The sequence below is a fragment of the Nothobranchius furzeri genome, chromosome 3 (genome assembly GCF_043380555.1).
Source record: "Nothobranchius furzeri strain GRZ-AD chromosome 3, NfurGRZ-RIMD1, whole genome shotgun sequence".
NCBI classification, from domain to species: Eukaryota; Metazoa; Chordata; class Actinopteri; order Cyprinodontiformes; family Nothobranchiidae; genus Nothobranchius; species Nothobranchius furzeri.
In genome coordinates, this window is record NC_091743.1 from 89,571,947 (window position 1) to 89,582,800 (window position 10,854).

Consider the following 10,854-nt stretch of genomic DNA (forward strand, 5'->3'; position numbering starts at 1 on the left):
GAGAAGAACTCGCTGAGCTGCTGCCGTCTGTCTCTGACACCTGTGTCTGCCCCAGCTCTGACTCCTGCTTCTCTCAGCCAGCCTGTCTGACTCCCTGGGGGGAGGGGCTGTGTCGGAGAGAAGTCCGCGGTGTCTTTCAAAATAAAAGCTCGCGAGTCAAATATTTCAAAATCAATCTTTTTCTTCTCCATGTTATTGGGGGGGACAAATGCGCGTTTGTCAAATATTGGAGGGGACACGTCCCACCCGTCCCCCCCGGTTCCTACGCCCTTGGCCAAGGCAAATCCAACTCAGCGACTTTGTCGCTGTTCCTAACGACTTTTTTTCCAAAAACCGCCTAGCGACATTTCTCAGGACCCGTTGCTACTTTCTGTAGAACGTTCATGTAGATAATCCCTACAGATTAGCAACAAAGAAACCATTTGCACTCTGAACCGTTCTTCCGGGAAAAAGGAAAGAGAATGATAATCTGCACATGTGCACGAGGACTGACCAATCATAAACCGTTTTCGGCCGGGCCGATTCGCCGAAGACAAAGGTACAGTTGCAGAGCTGGAGACCGCCGATTTACGTCTGCTGCTGCTGCAGACTCATGCTTCTACCAGAGACGGCGCAGGCATCAACCTGCGATCTCTGGTTCTGCAGCCGTCAGACACTTTGGTTTTTCCTGCATTTGGTAAATAAAGTCATCGGGAGTTTCAACTACCGTCCCGTTTACACACGCAGCTCTGTGGCTCATCTGAATTTCCTTCAGTGACACAGGGATGGTTGAACTATGAGACACCCGCTCCCTTTTGCTCGGTGCGCCGTTATTATCACGATGGAGAGAATACACAACAGAGAAGTTGAGAAACTATGAGGTGTAAAAAAAACAGCTTTTTAGGAAAATGTCTGTGAGAATGAGGAGAGCAGGAGGTCTGAGTTATATCCTACAACAGAACTGTTTGGATCACCACACCATATCTGTCTTAATGTCACTTTATTGATACTTTTGGAATTTATTGTACATATCAAAGTAATTTGGGCCATTTTAATCATACTAATTAATAACTTGAACACATTACATAGTTTTTATTTTCCTCCCTTTTAGTCATATATATATATATATATACATACACACACACACATACAGATATATATATACACACACACACATACAGATATATATATATGTGTGTGTATATACATATACATGTATATACACACACATATATATATATCTGTATGTGTGTGTGTGTATGTATATATATATATATATATATATATATATATATATATATATATATATATTGTATATATCATCAATATGTAAATTAGCATGTGACGCCATCTGGCTACATCTAGCGACTTTTGGGGGAACTTCAGCTACTTTCAGTCAAAAGCAGTTGGCAACACTGCCCCAGAGGTCCTCCTGACAGACAATCCCACACGTGGCGCCCAGGATGAAGGGGGAACTTCTTCTCTTTCAGGGTGTCCATAGATTAACTCCCATTCCACTTCTATAGAAATGTGTAAAACTTATTTTCTTCCCTTACCGGGCAGCAAAAGTTTAACTAGACAATGACGTTAGCTATTACAATCATTAGCAGGTAACATCGACTGATACCCTATTACAATATATGCTAACCCCCACTAGCGTGCTAATACGCTAATGGCATTTAGCATGGTCTACTTTATCAAACGACATCATGTGGAAACAAAAAAAAACATTAACACAAAGGTGCTTTCCTTCTGTAGGCATTTTAAAGTCTGTTACAAGCCGGCAACTCAGCATTAACCGCTGTAATGGACGTCGTTAAGCTCTCCTCGTCAACTATCAGCTGCACCGTGTGCTCGCGCTCTGGTATGCCCGACTTTTTTCTTTTTTCTTTTTTCTTTCAGCGCACCCATAGTTCGGCCCACTCTCGCTCAGTTGGTCAGAACACAAAACCTTAAGCAGTGTAAAACTTTACAGAACACGGTTGACACATAAAATAATCACAAGGATAGGTTGTAACATGCCGCTTTGCATCCACGTACATTTTAACCAAACGTGTAACATTCAAGGAGCATAGTAAACTGGATGACTTTTTTTTTTCTAACTAGTTTTTATTCAGTATTAGCAGTTTTTTATTCTCATTTTAAATGACCAATAGTCTCTGTTTAAATAACTAATTTATGTTTTTAACCTCTCAAATGTATTCACATTTTTATCTATTAATTTAGATGTTATTATTCCGTTATTTTAAAAATACCTGAGCTTCTATTACACAGCCCATCTCAACTGGGCTACATTGGAATTTCACATTGTCCCCTACTGGGCGAGTTGGGGTCCGGTCACCCTAGAAGGAGCTGAGACAGGGAACTGATATGGAAAGCCAACAATCTCGTTGGGTTGTTTTTCATGAGGAAATAAGAATATAACAGATGTGGAGTTTGCACCATATAGTCCCTTTTAAAATATTTATTGTTCTAGTTACGTTCGTTCAAGTCAGTTTATTAAAAAATGAAATGTTGCAGGTAAATAAAACCTTTCTGTGTTTTAAAAAGAACTAAAAGATGGAATTAGAATTTCAACACAGCAAGAACTCACCAAAGATGCTTAAAGAAAAATAAACGTGTATTTTGTGTCCCTCAGTGAGCAGCTGTGATCAGCAGCAACAGAGATGATGCTAGCTGCTTTATCAGCATCACAACCTGGTGAAACATTAAATCTGTCATGTTTGCTACCTAAAACCGATGTTTTAATCAGTCTATGAAGGTAACTTCAACCTGCTGCTCATCTGAAATGTTAGATTTACAGACGTCTAGAGAAAACATCCAGTCTGCCTTATGAGAGTTAAAATGGCCACCTATTAGCTTTTTAAGGGTTTCTCAAACGTCACTCCTAAAGCAGTTGCTAACATAACATGTCATTAAAATAATATATGTTAGTAATTAAATAGCTGTGGGGTTACAGGTTGGTGCCATTAGCTGCTAGGCTACTTCCACGTGTTTAAACAACTTAGCTCTGTCTCCTTTGACTTAAAACGCTGCAAAGCTTTGATTCGTTTCCAGCATTTTCTCAGTCTGCCCACCTGGAGGATTGTTAACAAGCTGAGACTCCAGCAGGGAGACGAGCTGCAGCTGCTTAACGCGACTTTTTACTGGGAAATCAACAAAGTTTAGCAGAGAAAACGATGTTTTTCTGCACCTGTTCAACAGGTGGTGTGGTTATTAACTTACTCGCTGTTTCTCATCCTGCTGACTCCCACGAGTCATAATCTTTGGATGAATAAAAACACGTAGTTCTGCAGGTTTACTTGTTTTTGATTGTGCTCTGCCTTCATTGCACAATACTATATCACTGTTAAATATCTTTGTGTGTGTGTGTGTTCCACAGGTTTTCTGAGGGACAAGCTGGGGAGCTATGATCTGGCATTCTACCTGGCGGGTATCCCTCCCGTATTCGGAGGCATCCTGTTGTGCCTCATCCCCTGGGTGGAGGCCAGACGACGGAGAAAGGAGGTGACTCTTGGCAAGGAGCAAGGTGTTGATCAAAAGATGATAGGGAATGAAAAGGATCAGGAAGAGGCCAGAACCAAAGTGGGTCATTCAGTCCTTTAAGTGTCCCCATCCCACACAGACTGAAGAGGCGGTGTTAAGTCAGACTGGGCCCAGCTGACCAGGTGTCACATATTTATGTGTTTTTAGCCAAAGTTGTGCGTGAGTACAATTCAACAATCCAAAGCAAGGAAACTTGATAAAGTCAATTTTTTAATGAATGTGATCCAAAAAGAGTAGATTAGAGCGGGCTGGTAGACTGGACCTGAACAGGAATCCTGCCCAGCAGGTCTGGAGTCTCACAGCCATCTTGTTTTTATGTCTGAGCCAAAGACGAGCCATCAGCAGTCATCCAACCTGTGAAGCTTTGCTCTCTGCTGTGGTTCATCCCCTTGTGCTGTTAGTGGATTCCAAAGGGACGCTTAGTAGCCGTGGCTTTAGAGAAGGAACCATCTGGTCTCCAAACTGAAAGGACCAGAGTATCTAAAGGCTTAGGGAAGAATCACTTCCTATCAGGCTCCAGGTAGGTACACAAAAACTGGTTTTAAACCACTTCCTGTCTGTTGGTTAGGTGGTGGTCCCTTCAACACAGCAGCCATCCCATCTGCAGCTTAGCTGAGGGAAAGACTACCTCTGAGAGGGACCACTTGACTTTGCACAAGGATTATCACTCGTTTACCTGCAGTGTGTAAACCAACGAGTGTAGCTGTCCTTTCCCCACTCAGGTGTGAGGAACTTCTCCGTGTTTACTTGAGCAGGGATTTAGTGTTGTGACCTGTCTGGTGCTTTCCAGGTGGGATTAGCTTTTTCTTCACCAAAGCTTCTTGAAGCAGTCCGTGCCACCTAAGGGAAGACTTTCTATAGAGAAGTTATGTTTAGCACTAACAACAACAATAAATTGTGATTTAGACCAAAGCCCTGGTGCCTTTCTGAGTTCATGAAATGTTCAGAATGTTTTGTACCAGATAGGAATCTTTGCCATGTTGGATTTGGTTTTTTTAATCTTTCATCATAATTTTTATTGTTTACGTAATATTTTTGACAGCTGATCTGATGACTGGCTTTCTGCATGAACATGTGTTTTCTGTATATCTCCTGGTTTTGTGGATTTTAGTCCTGATTTCTGTTAAATGCTTATTTTTGGACATAAATGATGAGTGTGGAGCTCTAGCTGGATGTTAGTTCTCTTGTTTTTGTCTGATTTTTGTATAATCTGTGTCACACCTTCTCATGTCAGTGTTTCAGAGCAATAAAGCAACCTGCAGAAGTGTGTGTGTGTGTGTGTGTGTGTGTGTGTGTGTGTGTGTGCGTGCGTGCGTGCGTGCCGGTGTTTAAAACTGTTCCAGTGAGCCATGAGACCTATGCCCTGGGTCGGAACCAGGGCGCAGCACTCTGGTCTGGGCTCCAGAGGTGGAAGGCAGTGCTGGCCAGGAGAGCTGTTCTCTGGGTTGGAAACAGGACACAGCATCACAAAACAGGCTCCAGCAGAGGACGGCTGTGTTTAAAACTGTTCCAAATGGCCACGAGACCTATACCCTGGGCCGGATACAGGGTGCTGCAGTTGCGCAACAGGCTCCAGCAGTGGATGGCTGTGTTTTAAACAATTGCAGGGGGCCATTAGAGCTGTACCCTGGGTCGGATGCAGAGTGCAGCACCTTGCAACAAGCTCAAGAAGATGATACTGTTTTAAACTGTTCCAGCTGGCCAGGAGAGTTGTTTAGTGGGTGGGAACCAGGACGCAGCATCGCACAACAGCCTCCAGCATGGACATGTATTCAACGGTTTCAGGCAGCCAGCAGAGCTGTACCCCTCCCTGGTCTGGGCTCCAGAGGTGGTTGGCGGTGTTTTTAACTGTTTCAGCGGGCCAAGAGTGTTGTAGCTTGGGTCGGATATAGGGCTCCGCATTGTGCAAAAGGCTCCAGCAGAGAATGGCTGTGTTTCAAATCAAATCAAAGATACTTTATTAATCCCAGAGGGAAATTAGAGTTTCAGTACACACAATTCAGAGATCAGACATACATGGGCAAGACACATGACAAGAATTGGTGACTGTGGTCATTCGCAACCCTGAGTCTCGCTACCTTAATAGAGATAAGAGGGTTACATGAGGATTGGTTCAGGTGGAGGGAAAAAAGGCACTTCAGTTACCCTCCACCAGGAGGGCAGCTTTGCTCTGCAAAAAAAAAAAAAAAAAACCACCTCAGACAGATATGCAACAGACTCCAGACAACACAACGCAAGTGTCCACTAGGTGGGGTGGTGGGTTGGGACTATCCCCACTTCAGTTCCTGCAGCCATGATAAGCAGCGCATGTCACCTCAGTGTGGATGGGGGAGGAGCATTGAGGGTTGGAGGGTTGCAGTGACCCTGGAACGTTTCAGCGGCCTTCCCGCAGTCCCGCCCAGGCTGGGAAAGGAGGCAGAGTTGAGTTGCCATAGCGACAGCACATTCCACATATCTTCTGAGGGGGAGTTTTCGTTGGAGCCTTGCAGGCTCAAGGACGCCAGATTCTGATTAGAAATTGTTTTGGGGCCAGACAGAGATAATTTCCTCTCTGTCTTACAGTTTGTTGGTCCTCAACCTCTCAAAATCCCAATAATGGACATTAAACTATCCCAATCCGTGCTGATTCGTCCACTCTCTCCTTGATGGCATCCATCCTCTGTGCCAATGAATGAAACTCGGCCAAAGTCCCAATGTTACGATTCATCTCGACAATTATGTGAGTCTGTGAATTCACAGCGCGGTGCAAACCAACTCTGAGCTCCGGCATCAGGCCAATATTCCTCGACAGCTCGTTAATTTTCCGGTAAGACAGGTAGCCTCCAAGGCCAATGAGCAGGAAACCCGACACCAACACCACGAATATCCACACGTCTTCAGAGTCCTCCACAGACAGCTGAGATAAACAAATCAAGTTCCACTGTTTCCAGGAGTCCATGATGTGTCCAACTGGGTCTGTCCCGGCGGGGCATCCGGGAGCCCCTTCTCCCGTTCTCATGGTTGAAAATATTTTTATCAATCGCGTTGAGAGACCAGCTAACGAGATCCATTTAAATGTTTTTCAGTTTCCAGAAAAATGCAGAAGCAACCGTGCACCCAGAGACAGACAAAGGCCTTGAGGATAAGATATGGAGGAGAGGAGGAAAAGAAGCATCTGCACCCTCCAAGAGCGAGAGGAGAAAAAACTCATGCAGTAGGAACTAGGAAATATGAAATACTAGAACCAGACACAACTTTTTTAAATTGCTTTATTTTAATTTGATTAAACAGATTTTTTTCCTAACGTTGTTGGCATTTTTCCCACACACAGTTGAACAAAACAATGTTGATTAAAATGTTGGATGTTTTTTTAAAGCTGTTCCAAAGGGCCACGAGACCTATACCCTGGATCGGAACCAGGGTGCAGCACCCTGGTTCGGGCTCCAGACCACGGTGCTGCACCTAGTGGATGGCGGTGTTTTTAACTGTTCCAGCTGGCCAGGAGAGCTGTATAGTGGGTTAGAACCAGAACGCAGCACCGCACAAAAGCCTTTAGCAGAGGATGGACATGTATTCAACAGTTTCAGGTGGCCAGCAGAGCTGTACCTTGGGTTGGAACCAGGAGACAGCACCACACAACAGGCTCCAGCAGAGGATGGTCGTGTTTTAAACTATTCCGGGTGCAGTGTGTGACGGGTGGTAGTCGAGGGTGGGGACCTTGGCGGTCTAATCCTCGGCTACAAAGCTGGCTCTTGCAGTGTTTCCCTTGCATAGCCGTGGTGGCCCGCCGCAGATGAAATCCCAGCGCCACGCCTACAAGATCCCAAGTTTTATTGATTTTTTTTCTTTGCGCCGTTTCCCGAGGAAGCAGCAGGAACTACTCTGTTGTTGCCTGTGATCACAGCCGGCAGGCAGCAAGGAGGAGGAGGCAGAGCAGGGTGGTTAAAGCTAGGGATGAGCCGCATTTTTGACGAATACGAGCATGAAATGAGTAAAACTCGTAAATATCTGTAATCGTGCTGAAGGAAAATCCTCATTGGGTAACTGAATGTCTTCACGCTCTGTGATTGGCCAGTCAGATAGAGCGCCCGCCCCTCCCTACATACAAAACTCTGCAGCCGGGAGCTCAGTCCGGCCCATGCATCCACGCACACACACACACACACATAGACAGTAACGGATCTCTCTGTGCTTGCTTCACTGTTGCTCACGTTTCTTCAGTACTCCCTAGGTTTTCTTCAACTAGCCTCTTTTTCGGTTGAATATTTAAATTGACTTTTTGTAACGTACGTGGTGCATTTGACAAGACAGAGCTGAAAACGGCTCGTGCTGCGTCAGTCACTGCCTCCGCTTCGGTCGAGTTTTTTAAAATTCTCTCTCTATCTCTCTCTCTCTCACACACACACACACACCTTAATCAACATTGTTTTGTTTAACTGTGTGTGGGAAAAACGTTAGTAAAAAATCAGTTTAATCAAATTAAAATAAAACAAATTTAAAAAGTTGTGCCTGGTTCTAGTATTTCATATTTCCTAGTTCCTACTGCATGAGTTCAGATGTATTAATTCATGCACGTAAATATTAATGTTCTGATTTTACTGAAAAACTTGATCTGTAATAGTTCCTTTACTATTAAGATCAAAAATATTTAATCTCAATTCTGAGGCTGCTCTGTAAATAGTTTTCAAATAAACAATACACATATCAACTTCTGATCAATCCATATCAATTTCAGATTTCAAAATAATGTGGTGATGTAAACCGGGGCGGATTTAGGACTGAAGAAGATCCAGGGCTTAACACACGCATGCGCGCACACACACACACACACGTAACACGCACTAGTCTTTTCATAAAACATTCGGGGCTTGAGCCCAAGTAGCCGGGCCTAACGCCGCCCCTGATGTAAACCACACCCACTACTGTCCAAATAATAAATAAGAGGTGCATTCATCTGTGTATCTCCTTTGATCTGCATTAGTGATATTTTCAGCACCAGAACAATGAAGTAAAGAAACAGATTCCTGAGTTTATGTTAGTAATTTTATTTATTAGGTGCATCTGACCTGTTCTATTTTCCTCTGAAATGAGATCAAATCAGTGCTTCTATGGGTCGTCTCCTCTCTGCACTAGAAACATGTACTTTATTATAATGTTCACTGTAATGCATCTCGATGTTCTTAACAAATACAGTAAATCAAAGATATTGGTCAATAATGCCAAATATGTAATTTTGTGTTTCAGTCATTTTTAAATGGTTTAAAAATACTTCATTAAGTCTACTAAGCAGGGGTGTAGAAGGTGTTTAATAGGGCCAGCCCAGTAATGGTCTTGGACCAAAATAAAGGGGCAGAAAGTCAAATAAAGGGGGTGGAAGGAGATGTTTTTCCAGACGCCAAGAAAAATTAAATGCCAAATCCCCCTGCAGTGTGTCACTGAGTCTCAGTTAAGAAAACACTCAACAGCTCAAACGGTGGGCAACTAATTTGTATGTTTTCTGGGCAATATACTACTGTAATAATAACTCAACTCTGTAATAATTTTTCGCTTTGTCATTTGTAAGATGGTTTCAGGTCCACCCAAAGTTCAAACTCCCCCTAGGAGGGCTCCACATCCTGTGGTGCTTCCTTCAGTTGGTCCACTTCTCTTTTTTCACCTGCCTGATTCCACTCGCATCAGCAGGCTCCCGCTTATCTTTGCTTTCCTCATGACCTCTCCCATTGTGTCCTCTTCCTTTATTACCTTCTGTGGTTCTGGCATGCGGGAGCTTGCAACAATATCGCCTTCATGGATCTTTGAGTCAATTTAATCAGAAGATCTGATCTTTTTATTGCAGGGATTGAGCAACACAGAACAGGTTATTTTAATGTAAAGCATTGGTTTGTGGTGAAGTTTTACTCCATATTAGAAAAAGTGAGTAGTTTCAAGAAAATAGTTGTTTTGTGCTGAGGTTTGACTACATATTAGCAAAAAAGATTAGTTTCATGCAAATCATTGATGCCTGTTGAAGTTTGACTCCACCTTAGCAGAACGTGGTATTTTATAAAAATAATTGATTTGCGGTGAAGTTTGTCTCCCCATTATAAAAAGTGAGTAGTTTCATGCAAATCATTGATAATTGGTGACGTTTGACTACAAATTAGAAAAACTGAGTAGGTTCATGAAAATATTGTTATGTGGTGAAGTTTGACTTGACAATATAAAAGGTTTGTAGTTTCCTGAAAATCAATGATGCCTGTTGAAGTTTGACTACACCATAGCAGAACATCTTATTTTAATGAAAATCATTGATATTGTCATGTTGGGAGTGGAGTGGAGATGGTAGACCATGTGTGGTGGAGAGTTCAGGAGGCAGGAGAGCAGGCACGGATGAAAAATAAAAATGGTTTTAATGGTGGAATGGGAACGACAGGAACAAAACAACGATGACTACAAGCAACATTGATCTGACCAAGACTGGCACAAGGAGGGAGGTATAAATACACAGGGAAATCAGGAACACATGGGCAGGTTAACGAGGGGCAGGTGAGAACAATAAGGGCTAATCAGGGCAGGAGAGAGACACAGTCAGGAAGGCAGGGGCAGAAAGTGACAGATATGTGGTGAAGTTTTACACCACATTAGAAAAAGTAATTAGTTTCATGAAAATTATTGATAATTTGTGAAGTTTGAGTTCACGTTAGCAAAAGTATTTCGTTTCATTAAATGTACTCAAGTTTGACTCCACATCAGAAAAACTGAGTAGGTTCGTGAAAATATTGATATGTGGTGAAGTTTCGCTCCACATTAGAAAAAGTTTGTAGTCTCATGAAAAACAACGAGGCTTGAGTTCACATTAGCAAAAGTATTTAGTTTCTTGAAAATCATTGAAATGCAGAGAAGTTTGACTCCACATTAGCAGAACAGGGTATTTCAATGAAAATAATTGAATTGTGGTGAAGTTTGACCCCATATCAAAAAAATAATTAGTCTCATGAAAATCATTGAAATGTGGTGAAGTTTGTTACATATACAAGTGGTCTATTTTGCACCATCCAATTGACCAGGGGCGGATTTAGGACTGAAGAAGATCCGGGGCTTAACACGTGCACGCACACACACACACACACACACACACACACACACACACACACACACACACACACACACACACACACACACACACACACGTGACACACACTAGTCAACATCATATATATTACAAATCAGAAATATTTTCAAATAAGACTCATAAACCTGAGTCAACACCAGTCTCATCAAAGCTGGGGTTCTGTCGCCGTACTTTTGGTCTAAAAAACGTCCTTATGTCCATCTTTACATTTGCGTTTCAGGCAGACTGTAGAAGAAGCC

At 42.9% G+C, this 10,854-nt stretch overlaps 1 protein-coding gene across 2 annotated transcripts in view; it reads left to right on the top strand.

The window, feature by feature from the left end:
- slc16a10 (solute carrier family 16 member 10) overlaps positions 1-4,792 on the top strand; it is a 69,899-nt gene extending 65,107 nt beyond the window's left edge. The window contains exons 6-7 of one of the 2 annotated variants that reach the window (XM_070549754.1): positions 1,738-1,843; positions 3,362-3,535. In XM_070549754.1, the coding sequence (XP_070405855.1) occupies positions 1,738-1,799 (62 nt within the window). In that variant the 3' untranslated portion in view covers positions 1,800-1,843; positions 3,362-3,535. Of the gene's footprint in view, positions 1-1,737; positions 1,844-3,361 lie in introns of both variants that reach the window. The other variant, XM_015958250.3, reaches the window with a different exon arrangement.
- Positions 4,793-10,854: the final 6,062 nt, after the last annotated feature.